Consider the following 19,562-nt stretch of genomic DNA (forward strand, 5'->3'; position numbering starts at 1 on the left):
TCCTCGCTGGAGCCCAGGTAAGAGCCAGGGACCCGCGGCACCTGCTTCCCCGAGCCTCCGGCTGGACTCGGGGAGACCCAGAGCGAGACCCAAGGGGCTCATGCTGACACACACACACGCACACACTCATGCACACGCACATGCACACACACGCACACACTCATGCACACGCACACACACGCGCGCGCACACGCACACGCACATGCATTCAGTGGAGCTGCGAAGATACATGCTTTAGGTGAGTGACGCCCTGGGGCGGGCGCAGCCAGATCGGCATCAGCTGGCATCTGCGAAGTAGGGGGGTGTAAGGAGCAATGGGGTCCCGGGGCAGGAGGGCGAGGCCGGGGGTGAAGGAACTTTCCTTACGCGTAGTCTCCTCCGTCCGGGTGAATGAATCCAAATTATTTTTGTCCGCTGGCCATTTGCTGTCACCTTTGAGAACTTAAACTTCTATGATCGATTGTGAGCACTGTCTGAAAAGATGACTGCTCTCCAGGATACAGAATCACGTGTTATCAAAGCAAAGAGACGAGACAGGAAAAAAAATTCGTGTTAAGTCAAGCTCAGTGGTTAATGTTAAGAAATAAGTGGTAGTTGTCATTTCATACTGCAAATATCGTTTGGAGATTTTCTGGGTTGTCCTTCAGAATAGTGCAGCCTCTCAAATGTGGAGCGCACGTTTCAGCCGCACAGTCTTCTTGTGCCAAATAAAACCTAGAGTTTACGCTCAGCTCTTCAGATGAGCTAGGAAGGAATGTACAGGTGTACATGGGTAGGAAGAAATGAGCTGGAAAGGCGCGTGTAAAAAGCAGTTTGAGAGTCCTGTGAATTTAAACGGAATCAACCTTATTTCTCCCTTCCGCTCGGTAGGGGGCGCATCTTGACCATCAAATGACACCCCAAGTTTTTGGGTTTTTTTCCCCCCCTCTTAAATTCTTTCACTGTGAGAGAATTAGGCATTGATTTATTACTGATAATACATAAACTCAATACTAGGGTATTGGCTTTCAGATGACCAATTTAAATATCAATTATGCTAAAAGTGCAATTGTTGTTTTTTTTTGTACATAACCACACAAATTAAAGGATGCACGTGGGTGCCTGCTAAATACTGGGCCTTACGTAACCTAACCAGGCTGTATCCGTAAACTTGTTCTCTTTTTTAAAAACCAAACAATATGTGTGTTACATATTTACAATAAGATTAGCAATGTATGCTTAAGAGTAGGGTTTGCTTAAACTTGAAAAATTTTCACCAACAGTAATAATATGACTGAGAGGGAAAAAACCCTACGAATTTGGTGACACAGAACTCTGGTGATCTGTAATGTATTTCCTGCATTTCTATCTCGTAAGCTATTTGAATAATATGCTTAAAAACACTGTTTCCTCATATAAGGGGCAAGTGAATTCTACCCCTTGATTTTGCTTAGTGTTCTAGATTACCTTTTCTAAGAAAATGGGAAGATATTGATTAGTACAACAAAAAAATCACTAAGGGATTATGGACAGAATATTTCCTTTACTTTCAGATTTCAAGAAAACAATCAGGACATTAAACATTCTGTTCTATAACTAAAACCATAGTTTCTCAAGGTTGGCACTATTGACATTTTGGGCCATATAACCCTTTGTGTCGGGGTTATCTTACACATTGTGGGTTAATGAGCAGCATCCCTTTCCACTAGATACCAGTAGCATCCTCTGTCCCTGCCCCCTTGTGACACAAAAAGAGTCTCTAGATATTGCCAAACGTTCCTGTGTAGGCAAAATTGCCCCTGGTTGAGACCCATTGCTTTAAACTGACTTCCATTTATCGTTATAGATTAGGAATTGTATGAAATGACAGTTTGTGATAATGTATTGCGTTTTTAGCACTGTAAACAAAATCTGAAAGTTAAAGCGATTTACATTGACACCTTTTCTGATCTTCAGTCTCTTCTTCTTCCTTCCCAACGAATACATATATTTTACAAAATTTTAACAGACTGATAGACAAAGAGAACTCATCTAAGCAAAATTAGCTTGTGTAGAATAATTCTTTAATATTCAGTAGACATTGAATCACATTACAAAATAGATAACATAGAATAAAAAATCTCTGTGGTTTTTGGTCGGCAAAGATGCTGCCTTTGCCCGCCGGCATGACTCAGTGGTTGAGCATTGGGCTATGAACCAGGAGGTCATGGTTCGATTCCTGGTCAGGGCACATGCCGGGGTGTCGGGCTCAATCCTCAGTGGGAGGTATGCAGGAGGCAGCTGATAAATGAGTCTTCCTCATCATTGATGTTTCTATCTCTCTCCCTCTCCCTTCCTCTCTTAAATCAATAAAAAAATATTTTTTTTACAAAAGATGCCGCCTTTGACTCAGTGCACAGTTCAAAACTAATTCATTCATGCATTAGGTGTCATTGCAGAGCCCAGCAATATATTTCTTAAAGTCAGTTTATCATATGGTGATGAGGACCACTGTATGAATATGTGAGGTATTTTCTTTACTGTGTCAGTGGGTCCTCCTGGAAAGAGACCGAGATGGTATTAGGTTTATTGGGAGAGGTTAATGCCTTTGAAAGATAAAAGGGTGAGGAGGCAGGATCGGATAGGGACAGCCTCAGACCAGGATGCAGAAAATCTGACAAAGTCTTGGCCAATCCCACGGAGAGCTGTGGGACAAAGGATGCCCATCAGAGGAGTCCCAGGTGGTGACAAAGTGGCCGGGTCCCAGCACTCCCATTGTGCCCCGTCATTGCCTGGGGTTTTGTAGAAGATCACAGACTTAGTTGTAGGGCTGAGACAGATGCTCGAAAGCAGTGCAGCAGGAGGCTGGCAGCCAACTGCCCTCTGTACAGATAAGTGGCTGGGTCTTAATTGCAGGGCTGTCTCAGTGGCGGCCTCCATGGCTGCCTCCCTTACATAACTATCAAGGAACAACAATGGCTTTGCTGGCCTGAGCCCACATGACTTAGTCACCTTCTCCAGGCCCCATGTGGCTCTCAGACAGTGTGTGTGTGTTTGGGAGGGTAGGAGGGGGGGAAGTGAGTACAAATCCATCAGCACAACTAGAAAAAATTCCCAGAAGCCAATGACATACTGAGTGCAAGTACATAAGTTCCGTAGTGTCCCAGGTGTGAACAGATGCCAGGGGGTGTTTTTTTTTTCTTTCTTCAAGTTACCGCTTGTTTTTGCCTGAGTGGAATCCCAGCAGTGCCATGGGCATTCTTGTGAGGGGGGAGCACTAGCCTGGGAACCCAGAAAGCTGATTTCAAATTCTTCTTCTGCTAACATGCAACCTCCCTGGGCATTAAACTTGATCTCTCTACTGTTCACTGAGAAGGATAAGCTCTAGTTTCTCAGTTCATTGTGAAGAAAAATGGAGCATTTTCAACTAGCATGCTTACTAGTATATTCTATTTAATTTCCTATCTTGAGCTTCCATTGGTTTTGTCGTCTACTAGAAATCATCTCCTTTCTTTCCTTTCTGCGTAGTTTTTGTTCTTTCTCTGAGTTATTCTTTAAATCTGTTCATGGCAATGTGACTTTAGGCAGTTTGTTTCACCTCTTTGAGTCTTCATTTCCTCCATTCTAAACTAGGGACAAGAATGCCATTTATCTCATAGAATGTGAGAGAGTATTGAATTTAAAAACACTATAAAAACAAACTGTAGCCCAGCTGGTGTGCTCAGTGGTTGAGTGTCAACCCATGAAGCAATAAAAATATATTGGCCAGATATTTTTGTGACAAAATTGGAACAGACTTATATGTATAATGAAAGTTCCTGAAGGCAGACTTCTGCCTCTTCTTTATGAAACCGTTTACATCAGATTGCAAACTGCCTGAAATTTCCTAAATGAGAATAAGTTATACTCCTTGTCACTTTCCTACTTGTATAGTCAGGCCAGCTCTGTGTTCTATGAGGAAAAGTTTCTCAGTTGTTTGGTAAAGACCTGTTTGAGAGTCAGTCTGTGTTTAACAATGCATTTAAGCCAAGACTGTGGGCATGAGGCGTCGAAGCTTGCACATTCTGCCCACACCCAGGAGAATCTGCCTTCAGAAAGGCACTCATGCCTGTAATAAGTACCGAGGCTCAGCTTCTCCTCTCAGCGTGTAGTGTGGCATCTTACTTCCTAGATGACTGAAGTCTGGAAGACACAGCACCCAGAAGCTTCTGTAGTCATGTCAGCAACACTTCTGAGGTCAGACGAGATTGGGCGCGTTCCATGTGGTATGGCTGTAGACACGTTTGAGCAAAACTTAAGCACAGCCCCGGCCAGTGCGGCTCAGTTGGTTGTGGGTTTGATTCCTGGTCAGGGCACATACCTAGGTTGGGGGTTCGATGCCCAGTCGGGGCACATACGGAAGGTAACCAATAAATATTCTCTCTCACATTGAAGTTTTAAGAATAAACAAAAACCCCACCAAAAATGTAAGCACTATTTTCATGTTGATTAATTGAACTTAGAGATATCTTAGAGACATCTAAGAACTAGATGAAACCTTGAGTAAACCCATGGGGCTTTCTTGTAGCCTCAAAAATGCCTTTTGAAACCAATCCGAAAGATACAGCAGACTCCTAGTTCCACCAAATGGGTAACATATTAGTAATGGTATTTTGTTTGTGAGTCTATTGCCTTTTTTTGTATCACTCAATGTAAATGTGTACTAAGTACCCAAGAGCCATAGTGTACCTCCTGACCTCCTGACCTCCCCCAGGGCCAGATCCAGGACTTGGATTCTTTTTGTGTCTATCTTCTGCCATCGTGTCTGTGCATAGTAGCTTCCCCATGGCTGGTCTCCAAATACTTGTAGAATAAATATGCTCAACGGCCCTTGTTGCTAAACCGGCACAAACAGTGTAGAATAAGCCGAAAGAGGTCTTTTCTGTGAGCATGAGGAGGTATCACTCAATTAAAATTCTTCCTCCCCAGGTCTCTTCCTTTTCAGTTCAGTAAGACTGCACGATGTTCATTGTGTGGCTCTTAAAGGGATTAAGACATGGCCCCGTCTTCCAAGAAGCGTTCACTAGGGAGACAGGTTGCCAATAATGCAGAGATGGGTTCCTCGCCTCTGATCTTGACTTTCATCTCCGCTCCTGCAGTATCTGTTCGTTGTCCTTATTTCTGTATCCAGTCTGCCTTTTGCTCCCCTGTACTGTGCAGTGTAGATGGTAGACCCTCACTTGGGATGGGAAAGGCCTGCCGATCTCTGCCCTAGGTTTCTCGTGTTCAGCACTTTCTTTCTTTTTGCCTCAGTAAATTTATTCTGGTCAAATACATTTATAAGGTGGTAAAAGTATGGACTTGGTGATACCAGCAGTGGTAATACTTACCGTTTATACAGTGTTCACTATAATGGCACTTAGTTAGGCACTCTATATGGGTTATTTTCTTTAATCCTCACAACCACCTTATGAAGAAGGCAGGGAGCATATTTATGCCTCTCCAACATCCTATTCTATTCATCACTATTTGTGTGGCAAAGATAAGTAAGTGGTAGAATAAGGATACACTGGAAAAAAAACAAAAACCTGCAAAACTGCAAATCTCTGCTCTCATGAATTTTACATTCTCTCGTTCTCCTGAAGCCCACTCTGCCTGTGGATTCACATACATGTGCAAGAAATTTGACCTTGTTTCTTAGTGGAGGTGGGAGCTTAGGTGCCCCAGCCAGCTACTGTTGACACCCAAGGGGCGGAGCTCCTCATTACTGATGGGTGGGGTGTGAGTTCTGCTTTCACGTGGTCTCACCTTCACCACAAAGGGGCGGGGGGCATTGCTGCTGGATTGACTCCCCTCTAGATCTTCTCCGACACTGCACCAGGGGGGAGATGGAGGGACACCTTGAGACTGCCAGGTTGGGGTGAAAGTCCAGGATTCCAGCCTGGTCTCCACTGCCACCTGAGGTGGAGGGACCGTGAGTAGCCTTGTTACAGACCCATGTAGGTGGAAGTCCCAGCTCTCTGCTTTGCTATGAAACCACTGTGGAGAGGATGCAGGGGCACCTTCTTATAGCATCTCCTTAAACCTTTGTCTAGTTAGCCTTTGCTGGTATGGATTGGGGTTGGACTGTGGCTTTCTTCTGTGGTGTTGGTTTGAGGTATTATTCTCTAAAAGTTTTCTGTCTTGTCAGGCTGCCTCTTTGCTATAGAGAGCAGAGTTTTTATGAGACTTTTTTTGGTCAACGCCTGTTGGTGTTTTAGAGTTGCCAGTTTCTACAAATCCAAGTCAGGAACACATGAGACAACAAGAAAACTCAAAGAATTTTCCACTGTATTGTTCTTCAGGATCTGAAGTTCTTACTTGGTCTGTTTTCTGCTCTCCACTTTTGGAATCATCTTATGTTCATTTTATATATAACTAGAGGCCTGATGCATGAAACTCGTGCACCTGGGGGGGTGGGGTGGAATGGGGTCCTTCAGCCTGGCCTGCACCCTCTCATAGTCAGGAGCCCTCGGGGGAAGTCCGACTGATGGCTTAGGTCAGCTCCCCGCGGGCCTAAGCCATTAGTTGGACATCCTTAGCGCTGTTGTGGAGGTGGGAGAGACTCCTGCCACTGCCACTGCGCTCACCAGCTGTGAACCTGGTTCAGGACTTCTGGTTGAGCAGTGCTCCCCTTGTGGGAGCACACTGACCACCAGGGAGCAGCTCCTGCATTGAACATCTACCCCCTGGTGGTCAGTGTGCATCATAGCGATCAGTCATTCCACTGTTCGGTCAGTTTACATATTAGTCTTTTATTATATAGGATGTCCAGAGTTTTTAGTTGTTCTTACTGGGAGGAACAGAGGATATATGCCTACTCCATTACAACAGAAGTTCAAGTTCCAGGATGCTTCTTTTTAAATATATCTAATTTATGAGTTAATGTTGACTTTAAAACAGAATAAACATGAATATTGTAATTATGAGGATTCATATACTCTGACATTAACAATTAATATCTATAATGACAACTTTAGGTACTTTCAGTAGGATGCACATGATCAAATTAGGGCTCCTTTTAGCTATCAAGTATGTGGTAGATTGAAATTCAACATTTTATTTCAAATTGTAAATGATTGCTTGCCCAGGAAAAATTACTAACATCTATTTTTCTAAAAGTACCATTTTGTTTTGAATGCAATTGTTGCTTTTAGTAACATTCAATATAAAACACTGAGTATGAAAAATGTTCTTCTGTTTTAAATAAACTATGATTTTAATGCCGATGGTGATGAGCCCTTGTATCTGTAACAAAGGAGGAAGAAAAAGCATTATAAAAGATGTTAAGTATTTTCTTAACTCTCACTTTAAATGACTAAAGATCAGTTTAACAGACTGTGAATTAGTAAATCCTGTCCTGGCCGGTGTGGTTCAGTTGGTTGATGTCAGACTATGTACCAAAAGGCCTCAGGTTCCATGTGCTGTCAGGGCACATGCCCAGGTTTCTGGTCTAATCCTCAGTGCATGTGGGAGGCAACTGATTGATGTTTCTCTCTCTCTCTCCCTCCCTTCCTTTCTCTCTCTAAATGTATATACATATATATTAGAGGCCTGGTGCACAAATTTGTACACCAGTGGGGTTTCTTGGCTTGGCTTACAGGATCAGGCTAAAACTGGCTCTCCAACAATCCCTGTGGGGTTCTGGATTGTGAGAGGGCACAGGCCAGGCTGAGGGACCCCACTAGTGCACAACTGGGGCTGGGGAGGGACACAGAAGGTTGGCCAGCTGGGGAGGGACTGGGGGAAGGCTCCAGGGTGTGTCCAGACATCTTGCTCAGTCCTGATTGGCCAGACCTCGGCAGCAAGCTAACCTACGAATCAGAGAGTCTGCCCCCTGGTGGTCAGTGCATGTCATAGTGAGCAGTTGAGTGGCCTTAGCATATTATGCTTCGATTGGTTGAATGGCCAACCGGACGACCGGACACTTAGCATATTAGGCTTTTATTATATACGATACTAAACAAATTTGTGCCTAGCTTAAAGTGGCCACATTTTTGGAATAAAATATCTTGAGAAGCTGTAGTTTACATAATGCTTATGTTCTTGAAAAGGCTATCTCAGTAAAAGGGCCACATATGCATAGAAGAAAACAAAAATGTATTTGTTCAAGTAAAAAGGGTAAAAAGAGTGATTTGAAATGTTCTGTTTGATATTTAAATCAAATTTCTCTGAGTCAAATTTATAGTCCTGAAACTTGCTTGCAGCTTGCCCCATATTTTCTAGGATTTAAGTCAAAGAAAATAACTATTCAACTGAAAATACAGCCAGAAAGAAACAACACCCAAACAACTTGAATGTTTCCTGACTTTCTGGAAAATGAAAGGAGAAGTCAATTTTCCATCCCTGCTTACTCAGATGACTCATCTGTTTTCATTTAATTCTCCTTTGATGATATGTGAGACTTTATGGCTCACTTTTAGTGTGGCTACTTCTAACTCCGAATCTGCACTGTGTTAACCTTATAGTTAAATTCTGTTGTGTATACCCCCCCACAATTAGTTTTTTATTCTCTTTTTTCATGAAAACAAATTATTAAAATAAATGTGGGCATTGAGCTATGAATAATATCCAATAATCTCCAAAACTATATTCATCTGATTATTTATTGAGATACCCTTTATATTATAAACTAGTGGCCTGGTGCACGAAATTCATGCATGGGGTGGTGTCCCTCAGCCCGGCTTGCACCCTCTCTAGTCTGGGACCCCTCAGGGGATGTCTGACTGCCGGTTTATCCCTGTGGGATTGGGCCTAAACTGGCAGTCGGACATCCTTCTTGCAAGCCAGGACCGCTGGCTCTCAACTGTTCGCCTGCCTGCCTCATTGCCCCTAATCACTTCGTCTTCCTGCCTGATTGTCCCTAACTGCTTGGCTGCCTAGAAAATAATAAACTCATAATTTTCAGGGATAATACACATTTTTTCACTAAAATTAGTTCTTATGATTGATATCCTTCATTTCAGTTTAACCTGCCAGTCTATCATTTTGTGTCATTTAAAACCAAAATTATTAATGATCTCTAATTGTACTTCCTATGGCTAATAATATAAACATCTTTCAATTTTTAATGTTCAGTGCATAATGTAAGTAAAATATGAAAAGGCTTGTTTTTCCACTTTCCTTAAATAAGCATTCTAGAGAATAAGTGTATTTGCAGACTGAAATGAAAGATTTTAGATTTACAAAAGGTTGTGTTATAGGGAGTTTGCCACTTAGATAAACTGGTAAGTTTCATCATCTCACTTGATTTAAGAATCTCTAAGTCCCTAACTGAAAACTGAACTGCAAAGCTCTGGACAACATTATTGTTAATAAACCTATAGAACACATAGTGCTCAGCATTCTTTTTCTAGAGAAATAGGCGATCACTCCCAGAAAATTGTGGTTGCTTAAAATATATTTACAAGTTTTTGATACCGCCCTTAAAGAGCTAGAGATTAACTTTTCTCTCCTTGAGTGAGAGTTGGTGACTTGCTTTTAACCAACAGAATATGATGGGACTGATCATGAGTGACACCTGAGGCTAGATCATAGAAGGCATTGTGGTTTCCCTCTTGCTTGCTTTCTGGAATCACTCGCTCTTTGGGAAGCCAGTCGACATGCTGTGAAGACACTCAAGCACCTGTATGGAGAGAGCCCTCTGGTGAGGAGCTGAGGAGTCCTCGCATCAGCCATGTAGAAACTGAGGCCCCTGCCAATACAATGTGAGTGGGCCATCTTGGAGGTGGATCCTCTATCCCAGTGAAATCTTCAGGTGACAACATCTTTGCCTGATGTCTTCACTGCAATCTCATAAGAGGCTCTGTTCTGAGCCAGTGACTTCCCAAGATTTCACAGTAATTTTTCAGTAGACTAAATTTAGTCTTCTAGTCCATTGTCTTTTCTATTATTTTTTTGATTTCAGAGAGGAAGGGAGAGAGAGATAGAAACTGCCATGATGAGAGAGAATCATTTATTTCTACCTCCTACACTTGGGATCTAGCCCACAACTCACGCATGTGCCCTGACTGGGAATCAAACCCTGACCTCCTGGTTCATAGGTCAATGCTCAACCACTGAGCCATGCTGGTTGAACCCATTGTCTTTCTGTGTGCCATAACTGACACATTGCAGGAGAATTAATAAAATACTCTAGGGAATTTACCATCTGTTTATTAATTTTTCTAATTATATTATACATATTACCTAGTTGTATTAAAATGTTGTGGCATGGGATTTTTTCTTTAGGCAAATCCAGTAAAAGTAAGATTATCCTAAAATCTTATACATTGATGGATATTGGATTTTGATTCAGATGAAGGACTATTTCAAATAGCTTGATGCCAAACCTTTAATTTTCAGTTATATGAGAAGGTAAAATAGTGCAAGTTTGTATCATGGCTTAAAAAAAGATTACGAGAATGTTTTTCACTGTTTATGTTTTGTTCATTTCTGCAGCTGGAGTCTGGTGGCACCATTACTACAGAAGAGCAGATTGTTCTTGTGCTGAAAGCTAAAGTAGAGTGTGAACTCAACATCACAGCTCAGCTCCAGGAAGGAGGTAAGGATGCTAAGAAAACTGTGTCGTCCTCATGCCCCTACCCCAGTCCTCACCAAGATTGCAAATTTCCCTGATTTAATATTAGGAGACCCTCATTAGTCATTCTGTTCCCATGTGGAGGGTTGTGTAGCAGAATAAGGCTCTTTTCACCTCTTTAACTCACTAGCTTTTCCCTCCCTGTGGGAGGAGTAACTGATATGTGAGTTTGGGAATATTGACTGCCTATCAGCCTGTTCCTTTGACCTCACTGGGATCTGTCTGCCTAGAGCATGCATGGTGGTTTATCTGTGATCATACAGTAAGCTTCAAGGAGTAGGGTCTGTCCTTGTGGGTATTACCTGCAGTTTTTGGTAGTATGTAAAATTCAGAGGAGCCAGTGAGCAAGCCCATTTACATGTGCCTAGGCCATGTTCTCCAAAAAGCCTTTTTCATAATAAAGTGATTCTTTGATCTCCATCTGCCTGACTCCTTATGTAGCTTCTCAAATACAGGTAGTTCCGAATTCAAATGGGAAGGGAACTACTACTACTAAGCTCCCTGAACTCCCAACAATCTGAAGACAGCAGATAATGTCCTTAAAGCTATGCCCCCTAAAAAACATGTGGTTTGATATCTGCTTCATTCTAGTCTCCAAATATTAAAAAAATTTTGTGATTGATTTTTCAGTTGGTTATTATCAAAGAAACGTGGTCTGCACGATACTAATTTCTAGAAATGTGTTGCAACTTGATGGCTGATAATGTGGTCAATTTTGATAAATGTTCCATGTGGTCTTCAGAGGCGTGTGATTCTCCATATGAGCACATTACTTCACAGTGTCCACTAGGTTATCGGTTGTATTGTTCATGTATTCTGTGTCCATGATTTTTCATCAGCTTGACCTATTCTTGTCTGAGGTTTATATATTAAAATCTCTTACTATGATGGGGAAATTTTTGCTTCATCTATTTTGAAAATGTTATTCAGTATATACAAGTTAAGAAATATTATATTTCCTGGTAAGTGGGAAGCAGCCCTCTTTACTGCTAGTGTACTTTTGCTTTAAATATCAAATACTATATAATATAGCCCTGGCCAGTGTGGCTCATTTGGTTGGAGTGTCCTCCCATAAACCAAAGGGTTGTTGATTCAATTCCTGGTCAGGGCACATACCCAGGTTGTGGGTTCAATCTTGGTTGGGGTGCATACAGGAGGCAACCGTCCATGTTTCTCACATCAATGTTTCTCTCTCTCTCTCTCAAATCAATAAACATATCTTTGTTGAGGATTAAAAAATGTATAATATGAAATCATTATATTAAAAGTAACAATACTTAATAAAGAACATTTGTTTCTTTCTCTCTTGGTAGGTATTTGCCTGGCATATCTTTTTCCATTCTTTATAAATGTCTTTGATTATAAAATACACATAACATTAAATTTATCATCTAAAACATTTTTAAGTACACAGTTGTACAACAAATCATCTTGCAAAAATTGATACTTTATGTCCATTAAACAACTCCCTCTCTTTTCACATTCTTTTGTTAAACTTTTCTGTGTACTTATGTTTGGTGATATCTTTTATAAACAAGACACATATGGACTTTTTTTAAATCTATTCTGATGATCTTTGTCTATTAACTGAAGTATTTAGTCCAATTACATTGTGATTATTAATATACAATACTTGAATTTAATTATGCTTATTTTTTGTTTTGCTGTTTTAATCTTTATTGTTGAGATTATTACAGATGTCCCCTCCATTACCCCCCTCCTCTCAGTTCCCGCCCCACTCCAGGCCTTCACTATGCTATTGTCTGTGTTCATAGGTAACGCATATCCTATATAATAAAAGCCTAATATTCGAATTGTCCCCTTGACTGGGAGTTCAACCAGAGGGCGGGGCCAGCTGGCCAACCACCTGTGGTCCCTCCCCCCAGCTTGCCCCGCTCCCAATTGGCCCCACCACCTCAATTGGGGGTGGGACAGGCCGGCCAACTGCCCACAGCCCCTCCTCCCAGCCGGCCAGGCCCAATTGGCCCCGATTGGACTGGGCCCGCCAGACCTCACCCATGCACAAATTCATGCACTGGGCCTCTAGTGTGCATATAAGATTTTTGTTTAATCTCTTCCTGCCCCCTACCCACCTTTCATCTGAGAATCATCAGTCTGTTCCATTACCATGCCTCTGATTCTATTTTATTCACCAATTTATTCTGTTCATTAGATTTCTTGTTTATTTTGATTTTTAGATTCAATTATTGGTAGATATGTATGCTTTTCTCTTGCTGCTTTTAAGATTCTCTCTGTCTTTAGCTTTTGGCATTTTAATTATGATGTGTCTTGGTGTGGTCCTCTTTGGGTTCTTTTTGTTTGGGACTCTCTGTGCTTCCTGGACTTGTAAGTCTATTTCTTTTACCAGGTAGGGGAAGTTTTCTGTCATTATTTCTTCAAATAGGTTTTCAATGTCTTGGCTTTTCTCTTCTTCTGGCACCCTTATAATATGAATGTTGGCATGCTTGAAGTTGTCCCAGAGGCTCCTTACACTATCTTCATTTTTTTGGTATCTTTTTTCTTTTTGCTGTTCTGGTTGGGTGTTTTTTGCTTCCTCATATTTCAAATTGTTGATTTGATTCTCAGAATCCTTTACTCAACTGTTGAATCCCTATATATTATTCTTTATTTCAGTCAGTGTATGCTTAATTTCTGACTGGTCCTTTTCAATTTTTTTGGAGGTTTCTAGCAGATTCTTGAGTAACCTTAAAACTGTGGTCTTGAACTCTATATCCAGTAGTTTGCTTTCTTCCATTTGTGACATGTTTCCTTGTCTCAGCATTTTGGCTGCTTCCCTTTGTTTATTTCTATGTATTGGGTAGAGCTGCTATGTCTCCTTGAGTTGATAGAATGGGCTTGTGTAGTGGGTGTTCTATAGGGCCCAGTGGCTCAACCTCCCCAGTCACCTGAACTGGGCACTCTAGATGCACCCCTTTGTGGCCTGTGTGTACAGTCTTGTGGTAGTTGAGACTTGATTGCTGTTGGAGGCATTGAGAGGAATTGACCTCCAGGCCAGTTGGTCCTCGGTGAGGACCAATTGTGACTGCAGTGGGAGAGCTGCTGTGCAGGAAACACCCCTATGGAGCAGGACTTGCTTCAGTGGGGCTTTGGTGCTCACTGAGTCTGCCCCTTGAGTGTGTCACTTATGGATGTGTAGAGTTGTAATCTGGTATGGTCTGACACTGACCACTGGGTACATTGGCTCTTGGGTTTCTAGGGAGGTGCAAAGTCACCCATCAGGAGCTACAGAGAGATTTGCAGATTCTTCCTCTTTGTATCGGGTTTGCAAGTGCCCAGATGAGGCCCAGCTGTGAAATAAGGCAGGCTGGGGCTGGTGCTGGGTCTTGGGCCTTTTATTGATAGGCTTGGGGCTCTCTGACCCAGCTGCAGCTTGTTTGAGAGGTTTTATCCTGAGCAAGGACAGGCTATTTATATGCAAAAGCTGCTGCACACAGGTTGGGTGGGGTTTTAAATTGGATGAGGCAGGGTCTTTGGGAATCACCAGGATGGAGCAAACAGAAATGGCTGCCAGTCAGCCCTGGGACTGGGGAGGTCCCAGCATAGGAACAATGATCCCTGCGAGCACCTTTGTCTGGGAGAAAGCTGCCCCCGAGTTCCTGTCCTGATGCCAGAGAATCCAGTTCCTCTTTGTATGTGTCTCTGTCCCCCAGAGCTTTGCCGTGGTGCTGGAGCTCAGAGGAAGCAGGACTTGTAAGTTCAGTTCGTGGTGTCAGCCTTTTAAGAGGAACAGCTGGGTCTCCAGCAGCCTTTGTGTCACTGAGCCCTAATATGCACTGGTTTTTACAGCCTATAGTTATGGGGATTTCTCTTCCCAGCTCTGGGACCCTGGGCCGGGGGTCTGGTATGGGGCTTGGACCCCTTGCTACTCCAGGCAGCCTGGTGCTTACTGAGTCTGCCCCTTGAGTGTGTCGCTTATGGATGTATAGAGTTGTAATCAGATATGGTCTGAGATGATCTCCCTCCCAGTTAAAAAAGCAGCTCAGGTGGGTGCCGGACCAGCTGGTTCCGTGCCTCTGAACTTTCTACCAGTCTCAGTATGCTTTCTTCTTTACTTTTTTAGTTGTAGGATTTCCATTCAGCCAGCTTTCCAATGGTTCCGGATGATGGTTGTTCGTATTTTATTTGTAATTTTGATGTGGTTGTGGGAGGCGGTGAGTACAAGCGTTTATCTATGCCACCATCTTCCTTTTCCCCCTGATTATACTTATTTAATTCACCTTATTTGAGCTTTTTATTTAACCAGCTTTTCCTCCCTTCCACTCCTCACCTCCACCTTCTTTTGGCTTCTTTTGAATTGATTGAGACTTTTTTCCTTATTTCATCTGTCCTTCCTCTACTAGTTTGGAAGATATAGATTATATTTAATTATTTTAGTGATTAACCTAGAAAAGCCTCAAATGCAATGCTTGCTAACCCTATAGAATACTTTCTGGCCTCAGATTTATTCTTTTAATTCACAGCCAGCTAAGCTAAGCCATGTTTTAAGAAAGAATGTGTTTATATTAATTCAGCCTTTGTAGGGGTGTTGCACAAGGAAGCAGTTGTCTGAATGGCCAGACCAATAATGTCACAAAGGAGACTCACTCATCCTTCCTTTGAAGAACACTGAAGGAATGACAACCGGGAAGGAATTTATAAGGAAACTTTGAGGCTGAACGAACTCTTTGCTCTGAAGTCTCATGAAATTTTGAGCTGGAAGATGTCTCAGTCCAGCATTATCATCGTCAGTGTCCCTTTAACAGTTTGACAAATACGTTATGTGTCCACAGTTCGTTGCTTCTGTACTAAGTACTGAAAAAGTGAATCAGATTCTATCCTTACCCCTGGACAAGGATACTGTTCAGTATGGTGTTATTAACAACAGAGGCAACAAAATTTGGAATCCCTAGAAAGGCAGCTTAATTCATTGGGGAGGGGTTGGAGGAGGCCCCCTGAAGGAATAGTCATCTTACCTTAAAATGAAAGGAACAGGAATTCGATGTGTAGAGGAGGAAGTAAGACATTCCTGGTGGAGGGAAGAGGACAATTAAAGACAAGCCACACAGTACAGGAGTTACACATAAAAAGAGTAAGTATTCTGGATTTAAACTTATATAACATCTAAAATTTATGAAGATGTGAAACATATGACCTTGCTGCATTCATTTTAGAGGGACAACTGGTTACAAGAATGCAAGAATGCATTTTCAGCTTCAATTTTTGTAGATTGCAGGATACGTATCTTCCTGGTGAAGGGTTGGGCAGTGCAGATGAATAAGGATGCATGGTTTGTTAAACACAGTAAAGGGATGGGAGGCCATGTGGAATGCTATCAAGATAAAGAAGAGCGTTTAGGGCAGAGTTGATGGACGAGATGGATTCATTACACTCTGTAAATGAGAAAACAAGCAAACAGCAGGGAGTGGTGGAAAGAGGCAGGTAAGCTGTGTCTCAGAAGCAGGACCCAGTGGGCTGAGCTCCCGGGTGGGTGGCCTGTGATATTGAAAGCCCAGGCTTTTTATTACGTGGACGAAGTGAGACTGTTTCCTGGAAAAGGCTCTCTTTGATAAGAACAGCGGGGGGGCGAGGGAGGGCGTTTTATTTCTTTTCATCGCTTCAGCAATTCACAAAGCAAGTCAGGTATTTGTTTCTGTGTGATGTAGTGGACCCTAGACGTTAATTTCAGGTTTGTGCTGGAATCTGTTGTGTAGAGATCAAACGTTTGTGTGAGGTTCTGTTATGCTGACTGTTCAAAACCGAACAAACACACTTGACGTCATGAACATTACTGAGAAAAACATCCTCAGCTAGAGTTAGTGTCATTGATTACTGAAACATTGAGAGCTGTAATGGATAGCACCTGTGGTAACAGAATAATGCCCCCTCCCCCAAAGATGGCCACTCCCCAGTATCTGGTGTTAGGCCTGTATATGTCATGGCACAGGATAAAGGTGCATCGCGGGTGGAATTAAGGTTTTGGGCCTTAAAATAGGCAGATCATCCTGGATTGTTTGGATGGGCCCAGTGTAGTCACTTTTTCTTTTAATATATTTTATTGATTTTTTACAGAGAGGAAGGGAGAGAGATAGAGAGTTAGAAACATCGATAAGAGAGAGAAACATCAATCAGCTGTCTCCTGCACATCTCCCACTGGGGATGTGCCCGCAACCAAGGTACATGCCCTTGACCGGAATCGAACCTGGGACCTTTCTGTCTGCAGGCCAACACTCTATCCACTGAGCCAAACCAGTTTCGGTAATGTAGTCACTTTTAAGGAGACCTTAACAGTGGCCAAGGAAGGCAGGAGAGTCACAGAGAAGGAGAGTGGAGGAGAGACCTGAACTGTGACAAGGACCCAACCTGCTCTGCTCACTTTGAAGATGGAAGAAGGGACCATGAGCTAAGAAATGCACATGGCTGCTAGAAACTGGGAACAGCCCTTGGCTGACAGCCAGCAAGGACACGGGGACCTCAGTCCTCCAACGGCAAGGAACTGAATTCTGCCAACAGTGGAAGTGAGCAAGGAGACAGATTCTCCCCAGCGCCCCCAGGAAGGAACGCAGCCCTGCCCAGACCTTGATGTTGGCCTTGTGAATCTGTACGCAGAGACCCAGCCAAGCTTGCTGGACGTCTGAGTTATAGAAATAGTGAGATCATAAACTTGGGTTATTTGAAAACACTAAATATGTTGTAGTGTGTGAAGGTGGCAATAGAAAACGAAAACAGCAATTAAAAAAAAATCTAGGGTAAAAAATATAGCTACAATTATGCTAGTTGGAAGAATTTTACTACAGAAGTTCACAATGAATTCTAATGTTTCTCATATATTAATTGCTATAACTCATTAATATTGGAATCACTAAAATATTTTAATATATGCGAATCAAATGTTCCTATCAATGGTCCCTGGATGAGGCTAAGTGGATGAATTTTGGGATATTTGTACCCTATCTACTTCATTCTAGTTTCCAAAATTACTAGTTTGTTTTATATTTTGCTACAGGCAGTGGCTTGAAATTTTGCATTTTGAATGAATTTACTCTCTGGTTCTCACTGCATTTTTGTTTATGTGCTTTTTAATTTCTTTTTTCATCAGAGGGAAATTGTTTTCCAGAATGGGATGGACTCATTTGTTGGCCCAGAGGAACAGTGGGGAAAATCTTGGCTGTTCCCTGCCCTCCTTATATTTATGACTTCAATCATAAAGGTATTGGGTTTTTCTGAAGTGGGTAATTTGGAACAAAATTTACCATTTTATTTTTGTAACGGACTCTAAGAGACCTGGGCACTCTCACTGTTTTTCTTCCTGTCTTTACAGGAGTGGCTTTGCGACGCTGTAACCCCAATGGAACATGGGATTTTATACACAGTTTAAATAAAACCTGGTCTAATTATTCAGATTGCCTTCGCTTTCTTCGGCCTGATACCAGCCCAGGGAAGGTAGTGGTAATTTTGTGTTGTCCTTTTTGTGAACCCCTGAGGGGAAGCAGAATAATGATTTTTATGCAGTCTTTGATTGTCAACCATTATATGGAAAAACCCTTTTATTCCTAAGACTACAAAGATCATAAAAGGTAAAAACAAGGTTGTAATCTTTTCAGATACCTGGTTAAGGAAAGGTATTTTCTTTAAGTTAGAGCTACTTGGCTGAGACATATACAGACATATGTGTAAATATGTGTCTCTGTGTGTATTGTTGCATTACATTATGTTTACATTATGTATTAAGATTTAAAGAGGTAATCAGTGACACGATGAATGATTTCTCTTGATTACCTGTAAATGGCTGCATCTCATCTCACTCTGTATTCCAGGAGGACCTTTGTATTTTAGAGATTATTTTTCCATTTCCTAAGATTTGCCAGCGGTTGATTCGTCAATGTGTGAAAGATTAGAGTTGTAGAACTACAGAGGCCTGGGGCATCCTATAAGTCTTCCAGCATAATACCAAATTTTACACAGAACCAGAGATGACACAGCTCACTGAGGGCAGGCCCTAAAGCAGAGCCCTGATCTGCAAATCCCTCAGCAGTGCTGTTTCTAGGATAGTAATTGTTTGTAAATTTTGAAATTTCTGGGTAGTTAGTTACTTTTAAGTTATACATGGTGCTTTAAAAGTCATACTTAGCCCAACCGGGATGGCTCAGTGGTTGAGCGTGGACCCACGAACCAGGAAGTCATGGTTTGATTCCTGATCAGGGCTCACATGCCTGGGTTGTGGACTCGATCCCCACTAGGGGGCATGCAGGAGGCAGCAAATTGATGTTCTCTCTAATCGATGTTTCTGTCTTTCTATTCCTCTCCTTTCCCCTCTCTCTAAAATAAATGAAAATATATTTTTTAAAAAGTCATGCTTAAACTCCTATTACTCAGACCTCGTGTGAAAAATGCGTGATGACAAAATTATAGAGCTAGAAAATAGATTCATGGTTGCCAGGTGTTCGGGATGGTGAGGAGGAGGAGGGTAGGCCTGACTGTAAAGGGACAGCATGAGGGAGATCTTTGTGGTGATGGAATCATTTCCTGTCGTGATTGCCTTGATGGTTATTAAAATTTACTTATGTGTTAAAATGACATAGAACTAGAAATACACAAGTTGCACCAACGTCAAATTCCTGGTGTTGATATTTTGGTCTAATTATGTTAGATGTAAACCCTGGAGGATCTTGGGTGAAGGGTATATTTGACCTTTCTTACTATTGTTTCCACTTCTTTTGAATTTATAACTTTTTTTTTGAACCATATATGAGTGTTTATTCCTATAATGCCAGCAGTATGGGAGAGCAACAGGTCATCCACAAAAATCTGCTTTGCAGCCCCCTATAAACCAGCTGCTTATCTGTGGTAAAACAAAGATTACCTGGGGAAGTAGGGATTACAGACATGGAGAAGTAGGAGGCTGGGGTGAGACTCCATTGTTTGGGCAACAAAGTTGCTAATCTTTCCATGATAATAGGCTGTTCTTGAATGAGAATGGACCACATTCCAAGGCTAATGCCCTGGTCCA

General features: G+C 42.1%; 1 protein-coding gene across 1 annotated transcript in view; it reads left to right on the forward strand.

The window, feature by feature from the left end:
- Positions 1-2: 2 nt before the first annotated feature.
- Positions 3-19,562, forward strand: part of PTH2R (parathyroid hormone 2 receptor) — a gene marked incomplete at its 5' end in the record, with an annotated part of 47,075 nt that continues 27,515 nt past the window's right edge. Inside the window, 4 exons of the mRNA XM_015561101.1 lie at positions 3-17; positions 10,417-10,519; positions 17,652-17,762; positions 17,874-17,995. Of these exons, the coding sequence (XP_015416587.1) occupies positions 3-17; positions 10,417-10,519; positions 17,652-17,762; positions 17,874-17,995 (351 nt within the window). The remainder of the gene's footprint in view (positions 18-10,416; positions 10,520-17,651; positions 17,763-17,873; positions 17,996-19,562) is intronic.

This window comes from Myotis davidii, unplaced genomic scaffold, assembly GCF_000327345.1.
Source record: "Myotis davidii unplaced genomic scaffold, ASM32734v1 scaffold394, whole genome shotgun sequence".
Lineage (NCBI taxonomy): Eukaryota > Metazoa > Chordata > Mammalia > Chiroptera > Vespertilionidae > Myotis > Myotis davidii.